General features: G+C 41.7%; 1 protein-coding gene across 1 annotated transcript in view; it reads left to right on the top strand.

The window, feature by feature from the left end:
- Nucleotides 1-24,014, top strand: part of znf469 (zinc finger protein 469) — a 72,974-nt gene extending 48,960 nt beyond the window's left edge. The window contains 5 exon segments of the mRNA XM_032584623.1: nucleotides 11,430-14,375; nucleotides 14,377-16,369; nucleotides 16,372-19,994; nucleotides 19,996-20,955; nucleotides 20,957-24,014. Coding sequence (XP_032440514.1) covers nucleotides 11,619-14,375; nucleotides 14,377-16,369; nucleotides 16,372-19,994; nucleotides 19,996-20,955; nucleotides 20,957-22,966 — 11,343 coding nt within the window. The 5' untranslated portion in view covers nucleotides 11,430-11,618 and the 3' untranslated portion in view covers nucleotides 22,967-24,014.
- Nucleotides 24,015-24,246: the final 232 nt, after the last annotated feature.

Below are 24,246 nucleotides of genomic sequence, written 5' to 3'. Positions count from 1 at the left end.
GAAGCATGAAAAGCTGACATAATCCAGCTTGCTGTCCCACCAATAAAACCCAGCAGAAAAAGAGCAATCCACCACCAGAATCCTGCTCTTTTTCAACTATGTATATTTTTGAAAATCGTGTCATGCGTCGACAGAGTCTACTTAGGAAAGCCTGAGTCGTAATTAGGTCATTTGGACATTTCCTTGGGCTATTTAAAGAGAGGCAGGCAGAGTGAATTTGGAAAATGCTTCTGACTCAAACAAACTGCCTTGAATTCTTTACCATTGGACTGTGGCTTACTGATTTTGGCACAGAAGTCAAGTCGACTGAAATGTAAAAAAAAAAAAAAATACCAAAAAGATATTAATGTGCCCTTTCCACCCATTTCTTATTATAAGATCCAGAATTAAGCTGTAGAGAAAAACTTCTCAGGTTCGCCCCCACAGCACTTAACTCGAAATAACCTCAGCTCATGGCCTTATACTTTGCGTTAGTTTTGTTGCCTCTAGCATTAAGCCATGACTGCCAGTCATTTGACTGCTCCACTAACTTCATCCTAAATCTTCTATAAATGTTTTTGTTTCCTCCTTGCACCAACCCCCACCTGCCCTTGAGTTTCCATGGCCTAATGCCAAGCTTTAAAAAATGTTCTTTCATGTTCGTGTCAATTGAAGAAAGCAGAAAAGACTAAAGACGAGCAGCAATTGATAGAAAAGGAAAACGCAGAAGCATGAAGATGTTTTGGTTGAAGTATATTCAGGTTACCTTTGACACAATTTTTGGATTTTCATCTCATCTTTGTTCTTACTTTTCTCAGTCTTTGTTCTGAATAGCCAAGTCATTAAAAGGTGAGGGAGAGGAATGTAAAATTAATGTAAAATTAATAATGGCGTCTGAATACCAATGGACTTCACATTTATGCAACTTTTGTTTATAAAAGAAATTAAAAGCTATTAATTATTGTCCTTTCTCTACATATTTAAGCTGTGATGCTGTGTTTGTCGATCACATCAAATCCCTTTAAAACACATTGACCTTTGTGATTGTATTCTGAGAAAGTTACGGGGTTTGAAGAAGAAGAAGGCGAAATATGTACTAATCTGCTTCCCCATATTTAGATGTAAACACTTGGCTTCATTTGCTGAGTAATAATGGTACATGAAACAACTCTTTGAAAAAAACCCTCCCAAAGCAAAATGCAGTCACCGAACAACCAGTTAAATTATACATGAAAGCAATTGTATACTTCACATTTATGCACAATTTAATGGCATAGCAGTCACATGCACTGTGAGGCTACACAGAACCCAAAGTCTTCTAATCTCTCATGTACTTCTCATGCCGTCATGTACTTACACCAAAGATTCATTTACAAAAGACTCTTGTGTACATCTGTTATGTTTGTAATGTCACCAAAAGATCCTAATTTACTAAATGTAACTTTTTTTATTTGGCATTGGTAGATTCATTATAGCCCATCCTCTCAAGGGAAAATCCCTTTCACTGTCACATGTTGGGACTCGACTGTCTATCCTCTTGTTAAATGCGAAGAAAGTTTTGTCTTACAAGCAAAACTCTTAGCTCAAGGTTAAAGGTTACTACTGTTACCTGGAGGGACTATCCATGTTAATAAACTTTCTCCTTATATCTCTCATTGAGCACCCACCAGTCCCAAACATGCAGGAGTGCAAGTTTTTAACAAAAACCCATTTATAAAAAGGTGAAGCATCAAAGAATGAAACACTGCTGAGTTGCTTTTGTTTTAAAAATTAGCATATGGAACTTATTAAACACTGGACAAGTTTTAAACTCAAATTATTTGAGGATTTTGTTCAGTTTTTTGGTAGAAGAATATAAAATGACCAAACTACTCAAAATGTCAGACCCCTACTGTGAAGCACCACAGATACACCATCTGTGAAAATCATTATTGAACTTTTGTGACGCTGTACAAATAAAGCGTGCATGGCTTAAGGATTGTCTTGCAGGGCCTGCATTATATGTCAGGATGAAATGCAGTGGCACAAGGACACGCAGTCCTGCCTGTCTGGGCATGCTTTCCCTGGGTGCGTTTGTTCAGTGATTCATGGGCAGCAGGGTGACGGGTCAGTAAGAGAAGCTTAAGTCCCCAGAGGCCACTGACACTTGGGCTGTAACTGTGCAAGCCCAGTCTCATCTCTGGACTTTCACCTATGCAACTGTGGCCCCACACATCACTTACCAACTCTGGCTTTCTGGAAGTTATGAAGCAAAACATGCAGTTCCTTCATAAATAAAAAGCTTCCTCCATGATGCACTTCTGAAGCAGCAATCATCAATGGGAGACTGTTAAAGTGTGCTTATGGAAATTACTGAATGATCATGAAACTGTAAAAATGTTTGCATTAGATAATAGGTAAACACCGTGTTCTTACTACTGTACATAAAGCCAGAGCTCTTTAAGGTGTATACTGACGCATGTAGAGCTGAAAAGTTAATATTAAACAGGCAGATCAAATGTTCCATAACATTGTAAAATAAAAAACAGTTTACTTTTTTTCTGGCATAACTCAATGTCAAATCTAGAAATGTAAAATAGAGTTTAACCATCTTCGTTGTTATTTCATGGTTGAGTTCTCTTGAGCAATTTGAAGGACAGTTAAAACGACTGATTTAGTATTTCCTCGTTGTGTGAGCCTGAAGATGAGGGAGCCATATTTCATTCCTTTTAGTTCTCTTTTAAGTGTGGGTGTCCATCCACTGCAACTCTATTGCTGGCAATAATAAGAGCTTTAAATTAACACTGTGCCTTTAGACCGTCATTATATGTGTCCATATCCTTCATATTGAGAAATTCACTGAACTTTCATAGGATTTTTAGAAATAAACATCACAAAGATTTTATTTAAATAAGAAAAACTAGCCCTTAGATTATATACAACTCTTTACTTTTTTGATTCAACTCACTTTTACTCACACAGTTCCAAATTACAACAAATACCATCCCAATTTTAGGTACAATCATTATCTGCTTAAGTATAAATCAAGCATTTATAAAGACCAATCATGTTGTGGCATTCAGATTAAAGTACATATAGTCTTTTAAAATTCTAATTTCAGCCAACTACAGTCAAAGGTTGCTTTTTTTGTGGTATTCTAAGATAAACTAAAGGGATAGTTTAGATTTGTTGAAATGAGATTAGTTAGTCCCAGAGACCGAAGCTAATAGCTAATCCAAGATGTACAAAATACACAATACCACCCCTTTAGAACAAAACTATAGTCTCAAAAGAACAGTATCGGTTCATGAGAGATTTTTTAAATTAAGTTTAATATTGTTACATTTTCATTTGGATGTAATTTACACAGAAGCTGATATTTATTTCACGGAGGTAATTGGCAGTGTGCCACAACTGATTTTCCTGTGCGAATGGAGGATAAGTGTTACTCTCACACAACCAATTAGCTTCAGCCTTTGGAGGCATTAATCTGGATTTATACCAAATATAGATTCAAAGTACGTTGTCTACTGCTGATAAGACAGGGATCTCCCTCCAGAGGCTCGGGAAGATAGTTATTTTCACATTTAATATGAAAATAACCTCTGCCTGTGTTGAGCACTTGCTTCTGAATCATCATCCTACTGAGGGTCTGCAGACTGTGTGTCTGCTGCTGAAATACAGACACACTAATGTCTGCATAAATTAGGAAATTTTAACCAGATGATCTTTAATCTACTCTCCGTTTTTTCAATATGTCTGCATAAGATATAGATTTAGTTGACCTTTACTAATGAGTATTTTTGCAGGCTTTACAAGTTAAGATGTTTTTCTCCTACAACTTGGTGTGTGGTATGATATTAACTGTACTCTGATTAAAATCATCCTGAATGTGCACCAGTGCAACCCCAGACGTGAGCGTGGTAATTACTTTGGAGGTTGCATAGCTCATGTTAATGAATTCTCTTCTCATTTTCTCTCAGTTTCTTTCCATTTAATAAAACTGTAACAATTTAAAGAGGTAACCGAATACTTCAGCCCAGGCAGAAAAAAGGACAAGCAAATATTGACAGATTGAAGAAGGATATCACCTGAAATCCGGATTTTGTCCATTAAGGATGAAATTACTGTTGCTATGGGTCTTAGCCAGGAAATTTTGTCTGGGCCACCCTTCGCTAATATCCTTATCTACTTTGTCATGTTCTTCATTCTATCGCATAAATCCTATTTCTTTTCCAGCCGCACACGTAATATTCCATAAACATGCGCAAATCCGGAAAATTGGGTCAAATAACAGGGGAAAAAATAACCTTTACTGCTCTAAAACAAAGATTCCATCATGTTTGTGGAATGTTGTGGTTTGTAATATGGAAAGAGACTGAGTCCAGAATCCAGTGGTTAGAAAAGAAAAGAAAAAGTTTGTCTGAGAAGCAGGAAAATCTTGTGAGGGAGAGTGAGGGGGAGCCTCTGGAATTACACTCCAAAACCCATTAGACACACATTCAGATGTGCACAGACACACTAGAGTTGCCTGTATCTTCCCCACTGAGCAGCCAACCGCATTGTGCAAAGGGTGGGGTTTGGGTTGAGGGCACAAGGATAACTGTGCTCACTGTTTCATTTGAAGTGCAGAGACGCTGCCGTCTTTCAAATGCTCAGAAGGATTTTGACAGTACGTCACCAGCCCTCTGGCAGATGACTCATTAATTATGCTGTCTTAATCAGAAACTCAGAAATTAAAGTTGCAAACTTCTGAAAGGAAGCAAGTGTTAGCGCATCCACATCAAGCGCTTCTGTTTTAATAAGTATGTGGTCGTTGAGTGGTGACAGCCACTTGGACTCTCTGACATATCTCCCCTCCTCTCTCCTCCTTTCAAACAGACAAAAATGCTGAGATCTAAAAGCTGAAATGCTTGCATAATAGATGTTTCCAAAAATACAGAGAAGTAGGCAGGCAAGCTGACCGAGGTTTGGCGGCACGCCCCGGCACGGGCCCTAAGCCAGCCGTTCTCACTGTGCATTCCCTGCGCTGGACCACGTGTGCTGGATGAGGTGTGAGGGGAGCAGTCAGATGCTTAATATTCTGCCACCTGATCCAGCCCCCTCTCCATCACTTCCATTACACAGCCTACCAAACTACGTATGCAGAAAGCCTGCGTCCCCCCCTTCTCTGTTTGGTTTCTAACACTCAGCACTTTGTACCATTTTCCTATTCTTTAATGGCATTCCCTGCAATCCTGCTAATACATAACCTTTACTCTCCATTGACTCCAATCTAATCATCTCTCATCTTCATCTGGCTTTGCCTTCTCTCTGATCTCTGAGACCACTTTGTGATGATATTTCAGTGTGCAAGCATCTGGAAAAGATGAGCACGCTGAGAAATTTCTGCTTGTGCCAGTTATTGGTTTACATTATTATAAAAGAAGTCATTGTTTGTAAGAGTGGATTGCTCACCCTGCTGTTGCTTTTCTATTGGCTCTGTAAGAGCTTTGTGCCTTTGGAGTATTGCTGTTTCCACAACTTTTTGTCATACATACAGCTTTGCAGAAGAAGTCTTAAGTCATCTCTCAAATCTTTACTTTTACAAGTTGTCTTAAACTATTTTTCTTTAGGCTTTCTGATGAATTAATCCAGAAGTTTGCTTTTGGCTGCTTTCACCATTATTTTTAGTTGACTAATTCACCATTTGCAGAAGAGTGCTGATTTGTTTTTTTGTTAAAAACTACTAAGTTGATTCCCTGACAGCAGTTTGTCAACAAAAGAATGACACATTTCTTAAGTCTTGATGGGGGTGATGTAATTTCCATTCAGGGCACAATTCTGTTGAGCGCCAGCATGGATTAAAAATAAATAAATAAATAAATAAATAAAAATTCTCAGGGTGGACCAGAATTACTTTTATATCACTTCTTACCATGCCTAGTTAAATGGGTGTGGCCAGCGTGCACTGTTCACACAGCAAGAAAATATTACTGCACAGGCTTCTGTTGCTGAAGATCTAATTCTGTAAAATAGGAATGGGCTGCTTCTTTCCACTTTTTTTAACACATGCTGAAATTTTTGGCCATAACCTTTTGCTTTAAACCTGTTGGGATCTGTTGAGGTGGGGTCTCCAATACACCCCTGGAGGTGTTCTGTTTCATCTGACACTAAGATGTTGGTAGAAGACTGTTTGTAATTCCTGTAATTGATATAAGCGTGAAACTGAATTTTCTGTACTTTTGCAGAATCACCCTTCATTTCTATTTTATGTGCTACCAATTGATTTCCATGCTTTAAGGCATAATATTGAACATAGGTGAAGGAACTTAAGAAGTAGTATTTACCTTTAGAAAAATCGAGTCTGGAGTTGTTAGACTATTTAGCAAATAGTGACTCTGTATGTCTTGGTTAATGCACATGGGTATGGAAATATATTCTTCCATGTAATAGTATATGAAACAGCCAAAACCTTTAAAATCTTCTTAGGCTTTGGGCTGTGTATTCTGCCATCTCTTTATTATAAATATCAGCAATCTGAGCTACAGCAGCTCTACAACTGGATTGTATGACATACAGTACAGACCAAAAGTTTGGACACACTTTCTCATTGAATTCAATGAGAAGGTGTGTCCAAACTTTTGGTCTGAACTGAGTACAGACCAAAAGTTTGGACACACAGTTGTGTCCAAACTTTTGGTCTGTACTGTAGGCTAGCCATCACTTCCAGGTTATTTCAGCACTATTTAGCATGATCAGTGGTTCACCACTTTTCCTTCCTTGGATCATTCAGATTCCTCTTAACTGGGAAGACGTGATAAGAGCTGCAGGTTTGGAACTTCTCTGACCCAGTCACCTTGCCATCACAATTTTATCCTTGGTAATAGCTCCCTAATGAGTTCACTGATTCTTTTCTTTGTCCTTCTTCTAACAGACCAACTTCAAAGACAAAATGTTCTTTTGCTCCCGGTTATATATCATCCTTAGCAGCAGCCATATGTTTGCATGTTTATCACTTTGTCAAGGAATCTTTATTTTTAAGTACAGAAAATATGTACTTAAGATTTGAAGTATGAGTCATACAGAAGGGTGTCTTCCAGGTTTCCAGTTTCCCGTTTTAGGTCTTTACTATACAAGTTTCTTACACAAATGACTTTCAGATAATATAGATGTATATTTATAGGCCTGAGAGTTTGTTTCTAGTCACCCACTTGTGTAAAATAAGTTCAAAAGCACCCAGAATGCAAAGAAAAATAATGTTCTATGGGACATTTTACGCCTTAAAAACTCCAGAAGCAATTACATAAGGCACTGATGTGATGAATGGACAGAGATTTTCACAGTGCTACCTCCATTTATTCGCTCAAGCCCACACCACATACATCCCCCACAAAAATGACAGGAAAAAGACTCAGGAAATTGACTTTTCATTCATCCACCTTTCACCCACTCTCTCATTCCTGCAAGAAATCAACACACAACCCTGTGAGAGTAATGAAGAAAAGGAAAAAAAAGGGAAGTTTATCCACTTTTAGTCTGGTTAGTTGCTTGCCCACACACAAAACACAGATGGGCTGATACCACAAATACACCAGTTCTTAAGCATTCAGCAGTCTCACGCATCAGGGTGGTGTTGTGGTCAAGCCATATGGGGCGCCACAGAAACTGTGGGATTTGACAGGAGGCCTAAAGAACACACATACGCACATGCATCTTAATTGACTTGTAAAAACTCCACTAAAGCACAATTTTATAGAACAAATTTCAGACTAGTCGCTGAGGATTTGACATCAGGTTGTGCCCAGCTTGCAATTCTGTCACCACCACAATTTCTTTATACACAGTCCAAGAGCAATTTATGCTTTTTAAGATAAAACTGAATAAGTCATAACAAAGACGCCACGAAGGCGGCAGATTAATAAGCTAAAAGTGTCTGTATGAAGTAAGTCTGACTTATAAGAAGGAGACTAGTGCAAGGGAAGATTTATCGAGCAGCACAGGGCGGTAGGGGAAGTCGACAAGGTTTCTGAAAGGAAATAAATGACCTCTCACTCTTTGCAAGCTGACAGCTTAGGCTTTGGTGCTACTTCTCTAAAGTCCTTGTGATGCTCATACTGCTCTTTTTGTTGTTGGAGGCATTCATTCGAAGGCCAAAACCGCAACAGCCAGTCTAGGCAAACACAATTGGAGCTGTGATTTATGAGCACTGTTGACTTTGCGGTAATGGATCAAGCGTTACCCACTGGAAATGCTGGCAGGGCCATTAACCCCAGTTTCTCCAACCTGTGGTAGAGTTGGTAGCAGACACTAGCATTCAGATTGTGGAGAGGTGTAAAGGGGATGTGATTTTTCACAACCAGACCAAAACCCAACTAGGTCTCAGTCTAAAGGTTCCCTTATAACTTATTAAATACCTCTACAAGATTTACCAAAGTATGAGACAAGGTGAAAAACATCAAACAATGAAAAGCAAATCACATGTAGTTATTCAATTGCTGGGTGGGATCTGAACACTTGTTACTGGTTTTATCTTGTCTAAGTTCTACAACTCTTTACTTTGTCTTTGTCATGGTAAAATTTGAAAGTGGCTGACTTCATACAGTTTTAACAAAAAAGATTCATCACACTAAATTTTTGCTTTTCATGTGACATAATTAGTTAAATTATGTAGTGCTACAGTGGCTGCAAAATCATTCGTAACCCTTGAGCCTTTTCCCATTTTGGCACATGATCCCAGATACTTTAAGCATATTTTATTGGGCTTAGACCAGCACTCTGTGTTAGACCAACAAAACCACTTCATAAATGTGAAGAGGAAGGAAAATAACACATGGTTTTCTGTAAAATCTGAAAAGCTTGGCATGCATTTATTGTCTGTCCCCTTTATTCAGATACTCCTAAGTAAAATCCAGTGTGGATGTTTACTTTCAGAAGACTTACTCATGTTCATGACAGGTGTTATGTCATGTTTATGACGGTGTCATGACGGTCTTATTCACAACCCATCAAATAAAGTGTTACCAAAGTCTTCTTATTGGTCTTCTTTCAGAAGACTCCACGTAGGTGTAATTTAGTGCTAAGATAAATTCATATTTTCATAAGCTCAATTAACACACCAGACCAGACAGGGATAAAGTGATAATGATAAAAACAATATCCACATTTTTTAAACATCTCATTGGTAAGGAGAGTATTACTCACAGAATCTAAAGAGTCCCTAGTAACTCTGGAGGAGATGCAGAGATCCATAGCTCAAGTGAAAGAATCTTTTGACTGGGCACCAATGAGTTTTGTGCAGTTTGAACTTTATAGACAAGTGGTTAGCAGACAGCCATTGTTGAAAGAACACTAGAAAAGTTCCAATTTGAATTTTTCCACAAGCCTTGAAGGGGCCTCTGTCAACACATGAAAGACTAAGCTCTGGTCCAATGATATCAAGATTGAACTTTTTGAACTTCATCATGCTGAGGGGAGCTTTTTTTAGCATTGGTCAGCATTGAAAGAAGAAGAAACTTGAGACTTGAGACTTCCCTTTTTTGTGGAACTGTTTTCCTAAACATACAGCAAGAACTACAGTTGATTGGTTTACCAAAGAGGAATTTGTGAAAAATTGTTCAAATCTGGAACACATACAGACTTATAACAATAACTTCACTGAAAGGTGGTTTAAAATTATGTACTACTTTATCTAGGTACATATCATAAATATCTTTTTGTAAAGCTAAAATTTCAAGAATAAGAGTAACGTTTTTCAATAGTCCTGTATGCATTGAACTTTATATAGAGGTAAGTCAGTAAACCTAAGTATCTCAAAGAGAAATTAGATGTCTTATACATTTTTAAACTTTTTAGTGTACTTACCTTAAAAGGGGAAATACTTTAGAAGTCAGAACAGTTCATGTAATGCAGCTACTGCTTTAACACAAGATAGTAGCTAAGGACCCTATACTGATAAAGAGCCTTTCAGGTAGGAAACAAAATCAGGTGTTGAGCTCAAAATGACCCTGAGTGCTTCAAAAACACAATCTCCAGAGAGATTTATGAGGATGGATGTATTTATGGTATCTTTTCATCTTTGCACATTTGACCAGTCCTCAGATGGTTGGAAAATGTATGGTGTAGATGGGAAAAAAGGTGTGTTTGACAGTCTTCAGAATAGTCATTGCCAGGAGTGAGAGGCTCCATGCAACAGATGCCTATATTTTTATACAGTCGGACTAGGATTTCATTATAGAATTAGTGCTCCCTCTCACAGATGAAGACTCTTAAAGTAAAGCTACATGAGTGTTCAGTGACTCTTCAGTAGAGAGGATAGTAGCTGACACAGAGACAAACTGTAGCTTCTCTGACCGCAGGCCTCCCCCGGCATTGCTGACGGCCAGGGAACACAGACAAGAACTTTGGCTGGAAGTTCCATTACCAGACCTAGAAATCCCATTTTGGTGCTAAGTCCAAGCTTCATCTGGTTGGACCTCAAAAGAATCATAAGGCCAAAGTAAATCCAGACCTGAGAAGTTGTGTCTAGAATGCCTGAGGAATGGCAACAAACGTCAGCATGCCCACAATTCTCACTTTCTAAGGGCTGGCTGACTAATCCATGATATTCCTCCATGATCTAAACCTGAAGCCTTCTGTAGCAACAGAACACTGTGGCATTGTGTCCCTTCTTTTAAGGAAGCTGTGATTCATTTACTGGCAAACCCTTTTGGATCTGCACACCATATTTTCTTATATTCTGTACTCTAGTGCATTTCATATTTTTAGGACTGAACTGGTTCTTTTGTGACTGTTTGCATTGAGGATCCAGGCTCTGATGTAGCATCCAGTCTCTGCTTTTTGAAAGAACAGTAATGTGACTCTTTGTTTTTTCTTTTTTTTATAAATGTGTTCTTTTTCTCAGAAGTGGGTAATTTAATAATAGGTTCTATAGGAGCAGTATGAGTGGAAATAGGAGTATGGTGATTATTTAAAATCCCATAATTACACTCAATTCTGTGCATCAACCACATTACAGCATAATGATCCAATAGTGCTCTCTGCTGGCAAAAATAGAAAATCACAATGAAGAATCTTTGACTAGAAATTAACAGTATTTTATTATTATTATTATTATTATTATTATTATTATTATTATTATTATCATTATTATTATGCCTCACTATAAGATTATTCCCTAGTTTTGTTTAGGGCTATAGTTTTGACACAGTCGCCCTCATCAAAATCTGAATAAAGAAGCTTTTTTCTATACCTGTGTTGAACACTACTCTTCAAATGTTTTGCTAAGACATTCACAGCTTTGTCTTCAGTTTGAATGTCTAGACAAAAGAGATATATGTTTAAATGTTTACATTTAAATATATTATTCAAATTTCTTCTATAAGCTCATGTTTAGCAGTTTAAAAATATATTGCCAGGTTTTAAAAAGACTCACAAAAAAGACATTATGAAGTGAGTGATATCAATCTTTTCTTCTTTTCTTTTACCTCCAGGTCTGCTTTGCTTCAGTGCCAGATCCATAGTGCACCATGAGGGTGAAGAGATGAGCTTGCAGCGAGCAGCCCTGTCCCTGCAGTTCCTGCCACTGGACATTTGCTGAATCCCATTACCCAGAAGATGATGTCCCTGTCTCCCAGATAGCAAGTCTGAGGACCAGGCCTTCACAGCACTGACTGTGCATCATGGCAGGAGAGACTCAGCAAATGCATACAGTCAAAGAGCTGGATGCTGAGTCCAAACAGCAGGATGAGGGGACGGCGCTGGAAAAGCAGAGCGATAAAACCACAAAGGCATCTTCAGAGCACTTTTCAAGCACAGGCACTGAGGTCGGGCTCAGCACCGGAGGGGCCAAGGCTAAAAAACTAGAGAAAGAAAGGAGCTGTCCTCAGCAGCGTGAAGCTGTTATAAGGCCACAACAGACAGGGAAGATTGACTTCAGTTCACTGCAAAACAGATCGAAATTTGTCACTGACAGAACTTGGTCAACCGGGAAAGGAAGTCCCCAGTCACCCAGTGGAAAGGGTCGGAGCCGAGAGAAGGGGAAGCGGTCAGGAAAGACAGAGCGTGGCAACCCGCAGCAGCTGTACAGACTAAGCATTGCAAATCCACGCACCATTGGCATAGCCTACCCACAACAGAAGGTTCTGCCACCCAAGAAGCTGGAACCTAGCCGTGGCCCAGTCTCAGGCAGCTACAGATTCAACATTCCCACCATGCCAGAGAGAGAGGCCGAGCTGCAGCAGCAGGAGCTCAGCTACAGCCGCTACTTCCAGGAGAATCCCTCTAATATTACCTCCCCAAGCTATACCTCACAGGCACTGGGTTCCTCAAGCGGAACATCATCACACTCACACCCACCTCTGCCACAGCAACAGAAGAAGGCATCAATGGAGACTAACAGTACACAGGCTGGTAGTCAGCTGATGATGACTGAGTGTCCACTTAGTGGCTCAAATGTATGGCAGTCGCCTGAACGGACCTATAATGGTGCTAATTATGGGGTTTCATCACAAAAATCCACTGCGCTCTCAGAAACCAGTAAGGCGAGTGCATTTGTGCCTGCTCAATTTCAGTATGGATATCACTTACTAGAGCAATCAACCTCTGAATCTTTTGCCTGTGAACAGAACCCCCAGCCACATATCACCCACAACTCTTTTTCCTTCTCACCTGGAAATGGGCAAAGCACTTCTCAGAACAGCTCTCAGTTCAGCATCGACCATCAGCCAGATAGAAGCTCTTATCCCAACCCGCAACAGCCCCAATTTATTCCGGGGGTGGCATCATCCATCCAGTGTTCCAGAACTCAGAGTGAAGACTCACCCAGCAGTGACAGCTCAGGTTCCAGCTCACAGCAGTCAGAACAGGGGAAGACTGCTCTACCTGAGAGCTCAGACATGAGTTCTCAGGCAGATTGTCAGGATGCAGCCGTCACATCAGGGAGTAAGAGAAACTGTCACCCCAAAGATGCAGCTGCCAGCCAGAGAACACTGATGCAGGCTGGTGTGCATGCAAGAAATATTTCACAGAGTCCAGATTCCCCGATGCACTTTCCTAACAGAACATTCAACAATCCTGCACCCAGCAGCATTCACACTGGTTCATCACCTTTTGATAAATCCATCAACAGTAAGGTCGTGAACAGGCTGCCGCACTCATGGGAGGGACCTAATAAGACATATGCAACAGCAGATCAAAACACCATTCAGTACTCGGTCATGAACGAGAAGTTCCAATTCCAGAACCAGACAACGATAGACCACAGGCTAAATTCATCTAAAAGCAACAGAATGCCCTGGCAGCAGATAAGGCCAAACTCTGCCATGCCGAACCTCAACAGGATAGAATCATCAAGGCAAATAAGCAATCAGAAAATTGCCTACATGGTCTCGCCATCTGACTGGCAGGATGAGAGTAAAGTGCACAAGCATAACTCATTCCAGAGCAGCAGAAATGGTGATGTTCTTTCAAACCAAAGACACGAAAGTGTAAAACACAACAGTACCACTGTCTCAGCTTTTAAACTGGAAATGAACCACACACAGTTATGCGAGGCCAAGAATAAGTCAGGGTACTTTGGACTCAATCAGACCCTTCCAACAGGTCCATCAAGAAACTACAGCTACCCACCACTGCAGGTCCCACCCATGGGGCTATTAAAGGTGTCACCATATGAGTCTCCTTTACCATCTCCAGTCCATAACCCTGCATCAAGCAGCACCTGCTCCTCTCTCTCTCCGGCATCCACCAGCCCTGTTAATATTGGCTCAGAAGACAGTCAGATGACAAAGTCAGCCTCACAACATCTGTTCTATCAACCTCCACAAGGCAAAACTCAGTTGCAATCAGATCACATGAGCACGCATTCCCACCAGTTTCATTCTGACACTCCACGAAGCCTTTCCTACGTGCCAGACAGAGCCAAAGATGAAACAATGAACTTCCTGCAAAACACCACACATACAAAAACAGCTATGGACAGCAGTAAAGGCTACGTAGATAGTTTTGGCGTGGAGCACCACCAGCCACCTCCTCCATATTCTGCACACCAGCTCTTAGCCAGCTCACTGGCCACTGCAAATCTGGATCAGCTGGACGTTCTCCTGACGTGCAAACAGTGCGATCAGAATTTCAGCAACCTGGCTTCATTTTTAGGCCACAAGCAGTACTGCGCTCAGAACACACTTGCACAAAATGAGCTCAAAGATTTATCAAAGATGGAGGACAACAGGAAGTTCCATGCAGAACCAGTTAAAGCAGCATTAGCTGTGTCGAGTACTTCTCTCTCAAGGTGTCCATCTGATCTTCACCTGTCATTGCTGGGCCTCAACAAAAATGGAGAACTGATTTCTGACAGTGAAACAAAAGGAGATACCAAAGATGACCCATTAAAGCTGGGTTTGTTCTCTGGTCCTGGTAACCTTCATGTCTCGCTGCCAGGAGCTGGAGATGGAGGATGCTAAGTTAGACAGCCTAATAACAGAAGCTCTCAATGGACTTGGATATCAGTCAGACAATGCAGAGATAGACAGCAGTTTTATTGATGCATTTGTTGATGATGACCTCACCACAGTCAAAACATCCTCAAACAAAATATGTTTGAAAACTAAAGAATCTGCACTTCCCGAGAACAAAACTAAACAAGCAGCCGATGAAAGATCCTTCACACAGGAAAAGTGTTACAACTCTCATGTTGAGAGCAAAGGGAAAATGGCTACGAGCTTGCAGGAAGATGAAAAAATTAACATTAAAAAAGATGGATCTCATAAAAATTCAGAAATCGACTTCACGGATAAGGCATCAGAACAAGAGAGCAAAGTGAAAGAGACGAGAAAGCTGTGTAAAAGCGAGGACAAAAACATGAGCTCACAAAGGTTTCTCCTATCCGGCAAGTTTTCTGAGCATTGTGGCTTAAAAAGCTTTCAGGACAGCTCTGCACTTCGGGGGTCAGCAGCGTTGCAGGCCTCCACGTCTCCAACCTCGAGAGCTGCAGCTAAAGAAAGCAAAAGGAAAAGCACTGGAGGGGGCACCTGGAGTAAAGAACTCATCCACAAAATAGTGCAGCAAAAAAATAAACTCCACAAGCTTCACGTTAAAGGCACCAAAAATCTCCAGTTTTCCCTAGTGATGGAGCGGCTCACTCCATCGGTGCAGAATCCTGCGTTTGGAGAATATGATTACGTATCCGATTCGGATGATGAGTGCGAGCCTGTGAAGATAGCGAGCCAAGGCCGGCTGAATCAAAGCAGCCGCTGCAAATACACATACACCAAGAAGTGTAAATGGCGAGCGAGAAGTGAGAGAGAGCAGGCGGCATGGAGGCATGAGTCCAAAGAGTGCTTTGAGATGAAGAAAAGTGAGGAGCTGTCTCTAACACCGGAAAAACACCAAAGACTCAGGAGGCGAGGCAGCCGGTCGTCCATGAGCAGCGACCTCAGCACATCTGTAAGCCCCAAAAGCACTGACCGCACTGACTCAGACAGCGAAAGAAAGAAAGACTCTCCAGAGCAGAAACACCATGACAGATCCAACCCACAGAAGCTTTTTAAAGAGTCCAGTACTCTTGCACTGACATTCACTAAATCTGTCAAGAAATATAACATCGACAAGACAAAATGTTCTGATAAAAAAGGAATTGCAGAGGACCCGGAGAAATATTCAAATCAAGAATTTCCTGATCTGCTCCCATCTACACACAAAGTAAGAGAGGCAGACAAGAACTCTGACAAAAGAGGAAGCTCTCAGGCCAAATCAAAAGACAAAGTTGTGCCTCAAAAAAGTGAAAACAGCTCAGTTGTCGACACCCTGCAGAGAATAGACAATTCAAGCAGCAAAGATGGACCAATACAGTGCCAAAGCACAGATAAAAAAACTCTGGAGGTTAAGTCACCCCCTCCTGTTATCACAGGAGGAGCTGATTTTAATGTCGACAGAAACACAAAGGACAAAACAGGCGAGGGGCCAAAAACTGCACAGCCCCGGCTATCAGGCGTTGCCACATTGGAGAAACAGAGTGAAAGTGTCTGCATGGTGAAAGAGGCAATTATTTTGGTCAATGACCTAGACGCACACAGACCCCCATCTCTTTGCACATCTTTGATGGATGAGGTGTGCCTGTCCCCGACTGGAAGCCAGAACTCACTGATACAGAAAGATGCACTCCACCTCATGCCCTACCCCATGGATCAGGAGCAAGGCCTCATCAAATCCCCACTCTCATTCGACACCTCCTCCATGTTCGGGGACCTCACAGCGTTTGACAGTGGCCTTTACTCGGAGATCCCCATTCAGAAAGACAGTTTCCATTCAGTGGAGAGCACAGCAGACAAAAAGGAGGCATTTGTCTCATCTTTTTCTCCTTTCATGGAACAAAGAGACTGGAATCTCATGGTTAACCCTGTGCTACGGGACGAGATATCCCAGTACAAAGGAATTACGAGAAATCAGACGAGAAAAAGTCAGATTACAGTCACATCCCATTGTCTCTCCCAGAGAAAATAATTGACTACAGTGCAAATCTCAGCAGTTGTGCATCAGAGGACGAGCTGGAGATCAAGAGAATAGTAAATGAGCTTGAAAATCAGCTTCAGACGACTAAGCTGGAAAGCCCACCGCTCCTGATCCACGAGGGTCAAAAACAGCTGCAAATGAGCAAATTTTCACCACTACGAATTACTGACGACTCTGAGCTTCAACACAATCGGTTGAACATCAAATGCTCAGATCAAACAAATCATCACTCAGAGACTTTCACAAACCCAGAACTCCCATGGCCCAGTACTTTTCAGTTTGACCTGGTGGGTGAAAATCACAGCCCCCACCCTGAGGTTCACAGTGAGGCAGCAGCACTTAAGCATGAGCACCTCCATCATGATGTAAATTTGGGGACGAACAGAGTGGAAAACGACACTCCAGGAGAAACAAAAGAAGATATTTCAGAGCAAAGAAGATATGCTGAAAACCTCATGAAAAGCTTGGAGGTAATTTCAGACTCTATCTTCCAAAAAGAACCTATTATATCGAAACACAAGGAGCCAAATGTCAACTCTCCCACCAGTCAACAACATGAAGAAGCTGAATGTCAGGCCCCTGATGCAGCTGAGAGAGAAGATTGCTGCGGAAAGGAGGTAGTTACCTCAAAGGAGTGTATTTCACTGCTTTCAAATATCAGTGAGCAGAAGGATGAAACTAAAATCATTCACAATGAGTCACAGTCATCTGTCCCCGAGGACTCTGACCCTTCACGTGGAGGCAAGCAGTCCGTTTCCTGGCATGAACCTGAAGTCAGAAAAAATGAGGATCGTGACGCAGTAAACAACGTTGAACCAGGTGTCATTTCTGCTCACTGTTCAGCCAACAGTGAGGCAGATGATTTAAATCCGTTGATTAAAAACAACGGTGATTGCAGAAAAGGCTGCGATGACCCAGAGGCAGCAAAGGAAATCACTCATCAACCTGTGGGTCATCCTTCATCACCAGCCCCAGCTGACCTTACGCAGCTGATTGGTGAGAAAATGGCAGGCGTGATTAAATCAGCACTGGAGCAACAATACACTAATGACAACAAGAATCCCGAAGACTTCGGTTCACCACAAGCTGCAGAGTTGAAAGTGAGTGAAATAATTGAGACTTCAAAGCAAGACAATTTGATAGCAATCTCTACTTCTGAAAACTCCAGCCCTTCAAATGCATACAGTAAATCGAATATGTCACTGGAGATGGTTAGCAAAGATAAGCCCTGCAGTCCTGAGCTGGTTAAAACCAATCCAGAAAGGTGCTGCTCACCCCTCCATGACACCCAATCTGCAGAGGGACAAAGCAATCTGTTGATCCTGTCACAGCCTGACGGCATCATTAACGGCGATTCCTGCAAAGTGACTCCGTTTAATGAGCCGTTAAAAACTGACGCGGGCCTCATCTTCACCGAGCAAGAGGAGATTCTGAATGTTCAGGACATCAAAGAGTATCTTCCTGTTGATTTCATGGCAAGCCAGCAGAACTCGCCGTGCAGAGAGGCATCAGAAGAAAGCCGTGTCTTTTTGGAATCTGACTCGCCAGCCAGTACTCTTTTATTAATTTCTCACCAAACACCCACACAGATATTTGACTCGAAAGGAGATTTGAATGCAAAGAATAAATGCAGCAATGAATTTATTGGCAGACACTCTCAAAATGCAAAATCTCCCATAGTCACGGACAATGAACAGGCAGCAAAAGGTGATTCAATAAGTAGAGCAGCTGACATGGACAGCTCTCTGATAAGCACACCTCAGCTGGACCTCAGATCGATTCCAACATCTGAAACAGTCAGGTCCTCTCCTGTTGCTTTTAGACCTCCAGAGGTGAAAGACGAAGTTGAAAAAGGTGATCTGATGTATGATTTAAAGCTCAGCCCCCTGAACTACAATGACCTCTCAGATGAGCCTCCACAGCTGAATCAGTACGACTACATACCAATATCACCTGCTAGTAAACCGGAGGAAGATTTTGACACCAAACAGAGACCCACAGAAAGCTGTGAGTCATGTGACCTAAGTGTTAATCCCACAATGATTTTCAAACAAACTGAGACAGAAGCAACGATGCCACTTGGCTCAGATCACGAGGCTAAACTGCAGCCATCTGATGAGCCCCTGGTCATACAGCAGAGTATGAAATTCAATTGTTTTTCTTTGGGTCTCACACCTGTCATCCAAAAGACTGAGTCCTCATGTGATAACACAAAGACAAGCCTGCCAGTATTTCATGATCAACTTCAGCCTGTTGAGGATTTGCAAATCCAAGCTGATCTTCTGACAAAAACTGCATCAGTCAATCCAGATTCTCACAAGGCTCCTTTTGAAGAAGCTACTCTTCCCAAAAAAGTCGAACCACTCATCATCTGTGAAAATGAGAAAATTCCCCTCCCACCAGAGAAGCAGCTAACAGCAGAGAGAGCCCCGTGTTCAACAGGTCCACAAACACACAAAGAGACAACACACAAGAAGTCACAGAGCAGCGATCCACAGGGCAAAGTACTCTGTGAGATTTGCTTCATGTGTTTCCGAACTGTGCCTGGTCTGAAGAGACACAAGGCCATGAAGCATGTAGCCAGAGCTGAGAAATGCACACAGGGCAATACACTAAGCCATCAGGGGACTACGCTTATTTATGAAGTGCCGGTGAAAAAGCAAAAAGATGATTCACAGAGGTGTTTCCCAACAACCAAAATAGATGGGCTGCCTGAGCTAAGCGGCTCTCTCATCTCTAAAACAGCGGAGATTGAATCAGTCCTAGAGGAAATAGCAACTGAGATGAGCAGTGTGGCAGTGGATGAGATAAGCCATCAAAACCCTCCACTGCAGGCAAAGGCAAAGAAGAACAACAAAGGAAGAAAGAACAAGAGCAGTGAGCTGAATCCTGACCCTTTCTCTGACGAGCTCCTGAAAATATTAAAAACAGACTTACTTCAAGCCATAACTCCCGAATTTAAAAGCAGTGCTCTACAGGAGCAAACCAAATGCCCTGAGGTGAAAATCAGTGAAAGAGCAGTTCCAGAAGCTCTTGGTGAAGAGTTCTTTCACCAGGTCGCTGCAGACACTTATAACAACACAAGCCAAACTCCACCTAAAGAGCCAAATGAAATGAATGAAACTGTGGCGCACAACCAGCTTGAAGAAACGAAGGTGACAGAAATGGCATATATAGAGACGTATACGGAAAGTAATGTGGAAAGTGCATCTGTAGAAGAGATCATTGGAGATTGTAATAAGACTGAATCGAAAGGATCCAAGGACAGCCTTGGCTTGGAGATTCTTAGAAATGTTTCAATAGACATGAAATGCCAAGCCAACAATCTAAATCCCACCTCCTGTCTGAATTCCTCCCCTCCCAGTCCGCCCGGCATCAGCTCAGACTTAAGGGCCATACTCGACGACGACACCACATTCTCACAGTTATTTCCTCGAGATGAGGAAACTAAGAGGAAAAAGTGTCCCAGAGTGTACAGCAAAAGAAACAAAAGACAGAAATTATCAATCTCTTCAGATGCGGCTGCAGATTACCTTCCTCCTGAAAGCTTTCATACAAAATAAAGACCAATTTGTGGAGCCCCACAGTATGCAGACCATCACTGACCATCAAAGTAAGCGCTGTGAATATGAGACCATTTCCATTGATGATGCCATCATGCTGAACATGTGTCACAACAGCACTATAAAGGCCGACGATAATCCAGTGCCAGATGTTAATCAAAACAATCAGCAGGATGTTTGTGAGGTTGGAAATAATCATTTGAATCTAATTGAAAGCACTGTCAATAAATCTACAGCTGAATGGAGCTCATCCAGTGATCTCACTGGCTTTGAATCTTGCCCAGTAGTGACCTCTGAGCCTAGCAATTGCAAACATGAAGATCCTCTGCCACCAACTCCCTGCACGATAGAGCCGCATGTTGCAGAGGGTGCTCAGTCCTTCCAAACCATCGGCACACAAAACATCAAAACAACATTTCAGCTACCCGAGATACAGTACTTGGACTCGGAAAAAGATGTCCAAGTGGCTCCTCTTTCTGAGACTGCAGATGCAGATGGAAAAGAGGATGAAAAATCCAGGAAAGCGACAGAGCGGCGAGGCAGGAAGCGACAAGATGGAGGGATTAAAGTCAAAGACAAACAGTACAAATGCAAAGTGTGTTTTACCTGGTTCCTCACCCTTGGAGAGCTAAACTTCCATAAGCTGTCCCACAACCCATCCCCTCCTCCCACCTGTTACATGTGCGTGCAGCGTAAGTTCAGCTCCAGAGAGCAGCTGAGAGACCACCTGAGGGAAAAACACGCTAAAAATAAGACAGGAATCTGGACCTGCGGAATGTGTTTGAAGGAAATTTCAGATGTTTGGATGTACAATGAACACTTAAGAGAACACGCCACTCAATTTGCCAGGAGAGGACAGTCTCAAGGCTCCATGCTTGGTATTTCTGGATGCTTCATGCAGGAAACGGCTGTGAAGAACTTTATATCCTCGATCATGCAGCAGCGGACCCAGCAAAGCCAACAGAGAGTCAAGCAAAGCTACTAAAGAACAGGAAAAAGCAGCTGTAGCAGAAGGAAAAACCTTGGAGGGGGCTGAGACTAGAGCACACAAAACTAAAAGCAGTGGAGGAGGTGGAAAACAAAGCACTTTAACCCCAATCGAGGTCCTCCACAAAACAGAGACGCCGAAAAGTGTGGAGATGCATCCAAACTGCAAAGATCCTTCAAGAGACTGCCACCACTGTGGAAAACAGTTCCCCAAACCCTTCAAACTCCAGAGGCATTTGGTGGTGCACAACCTGGAAAGGATCTTCCTGTGCCACAAGTGCCCCGTTTCTTATCAGGAGGCCCAGGAGCTCAAAGAGCATCTGAGGAGAGCTCATGAGGAGGTGGATGATCTGGATTCGAAGCACACAACTCTTTACACTTGTGAGCTCTGTGCCGACGTCATGCATGTGATTAAAAAATCTTTCATCTGCAGCACTTGCAACTACACATTCTCAAAAAAAGAGCAATTTGACCGTCACATGGAGAAGCACCTGTCGGGGGGGAATAAAGTTTTCAAATTCAGGGCCGTCCTCAGACCTGTCAAAGCATCTGCTTCCAAAGAAAATGAATGCGATTCACCAGCCAGTAAGAAGAAGAGGCTTCTCTCTGACAGTCTGCAAGAAAACAGCTCAGACAGCGGCATCGCTAGTTTGAGCTCACTACACTTAAATCAGAATGCTGACACGCAGTGTTCAAAGCCCTGCATGTCCACAGCTGATGACTCCACTCAGACCGTCCCGAATGAATACCACGACGATTCAAGCAATGCAAATGTGAAAACGGAGGATATTACTGCAGACTGCTCTCAGTTGCTTGAAGACTTGGAGAACTGCATTCATCTGAGCTCATCCAGGGCTGCGACACCCAAGAAAGAGGAACTTGATGTGACTCTGTTACCTAACCTCGACAGGGAGGATGACAGGAAATCGATTACTGAATCCTGTGATGTAAAAGAAGAGGATGAATCAGTTTGTATAAGAGCAGAAGGAACTTCATGGACAGCATCTAAAGAAAGTAGCATGGCAGGGGAGAAAGAGGTAGTTAAAGATAAAACAGATTTGCCTCCAGCAGTTTTTGAGAACTCTTCTGTCTGCTCAACAGAAAATCAAATTTTTCTGCAGACACCTGAGTCTGCAGAATTAGCCGTTGATGAGTTAAACCAGCAGGGGGATGATGAGCAGAGGCATTGCACATTGTCTTGTAATGACACTAAACAGCAGGCATTATCTCATGGTGCTGAGCAAGAAAGTAGCAGTCAGATGAAAAATAATGCCACCCCAGCGACAACACCAGAAAACACTAAAACCAGCACTGGAGCTGGATGTGCAAAGATGACAGAAGCAACAGCGGCACCTCAGTCCAAGGTTTCCCTTCTAGCATCGGCTACAACCGATGACAAGGACTTGGTGAAACCACAGAAGAGAAGGAAGGACATGAAATCAACAAACAACATGCAGAGGATGTCCTCGCCTTTCACACAAGAGAACTTTGGTGTTGATTCTAAACCCAAAAAGAAATTTCGTCAGAGCAAGTCTGCAAATCCCTCGCTGCAGAGGAAGCTGGACGGAGCCAATGAGTATCCCGTGCTCTCCTCTGTGCGGGATGATGTTGTTAGCAACAAAATAATTTCCAAGTGCAAGAATGTAAACTTGAGCTTACAGGCAAAAAGAGGTTTGCTTGAAAGCTGCACGCCAAAGAAGCCTGACACCATTACACCTCAAAACGCGGAGTATAAAGCCAAAAGGGGACCTCTTGGGAGATCTGTGCATTCTCCTGTGTCTAAAGTGCCTTCAGTTCCAATGAACAATTCTTTAAACAAGCCAAAGCCAAAGATGGGGGTCAGGGCAGTGGAGAGTAACTCTTACCGGACAGCAGAGTCACAGAACCACATTTTGAGTCAGTTGTTTGGTCAAAAACTCACCAGCTTTAAGATTCCTTTGAGGAAGGACACATCCGAATCTATAAACTGAGGGGGCGGGATGGGGATCTGTGAATAAGAGTCTGTAAATTTTTGCAGTTATAATTGTTTAAGACAAGTCATTATGGTGAATGAAATTGCACAGCTGTTTTCTGTGAAATACTACCGTTAATTACTTCCGTAGTCACTTTATGTCTTCTTATGTACATATTTTTTTATTACACAAATGTGAGGACAAATGACAGGTAGAAACTAAATATTTCATTGGGGACTTTAACATCACTTGCATAAAGGAGACTTAAAAAAAAGAGATAAAAAGCATACTTGAAAACAAAGTAAAATAATGTTTTTTTAAGTAACGCATCTCCGTTTTTACAGAAGTTACATTATTCTTTTAGTCTTTTTTGCTAAAGGACCAAATTGTGCCGTACCTTTCTTGGACATTTGTGCACCTTGAGTACATGCTTCCAACCTTTTCATTTTGTATTGTTTTTACACTTTACTGTACTAAGTTGACATTCATTATTATAAGGCTTTTGTATAAACACCTTGGTGCTACATGTTGTTTAAATGTAATGTGAACGCCCATGTCCTCAGAAGGGAGATCTGTAGTAATTACAACATATACAGCCAACTGTTTTTCTACTTTATTGAACATACTGTATAAACTAAATCCTTCATACGTAGGCAGATAAAACAAAAAACTTACAACAGCTTCTGGTGTATACGTAAACTCAGGTGCTGATGAGGACATCGCAGTCCCTGGACCTGTATTTGGAGTTCTTTCCATGCACTGATAATACCACACACAAATGACAAACTCATTTATCTGTGTCCGTAACTCCAAATGTTTAATTATTAATAGTATTTACTTGGACAACAAAGGTGCTTTATCTTGTTTATACTGTATGTACCTTCATTGTATAGTATTGTAGGTAGAATATTGTTTGATGTAATGCTTCATGACAAAGTTTTATTTTAATAATGTGCAAAATGAATGACATTGAAAAGAAAGGGAAACTGCACGTCTCTTGCAGGTTGTAAAGTGGTTCACTAAGTGCCTGTTTTACAGTTTATTAAAGATCTGTATTGGTCTCTTATCGCTCTTCTCGTCCTTTGTTCTTGAAATGTTTTGCAAATGTTTCCTGCTTCCCCGCGGACGGCATCTGCCACCAAATGCATCAAACAGCCGAAGCAGTGGAAGCTGCTTGTGCCTGGAGGCTAAAAACAGGTGCACACAAAACAAAGTCTGACTTGATTTGTTTTTTTCTTTTTTTCTTTCTCCCTCTCTCAGATGAGCACATCAATGAGTTAACTCATCATTTGAAAAAT

The sequence above is a fragment of the Xiphophorus hellerii genome, chromosome 2 (genome assembly GCF_003331165.1).
Source record: "Xiphophorus hellerii strain 12219 chromosome 2, Xiphophorus_hellerii-4.1, whole genome shotgun sequence".
Lineage (NCBI taxonomy): Eukaryota > Metazoa > Chordata > Actinopteri > Cyprinodontiformes > Poeciliidae > Xiphophorus > Xiphophorus hellerii.
The sequence above is the reverse complement of the archived record's forward strand: the minus strand, read 5'-3'. Positions and strand labels throughout refer to the sequence as shown.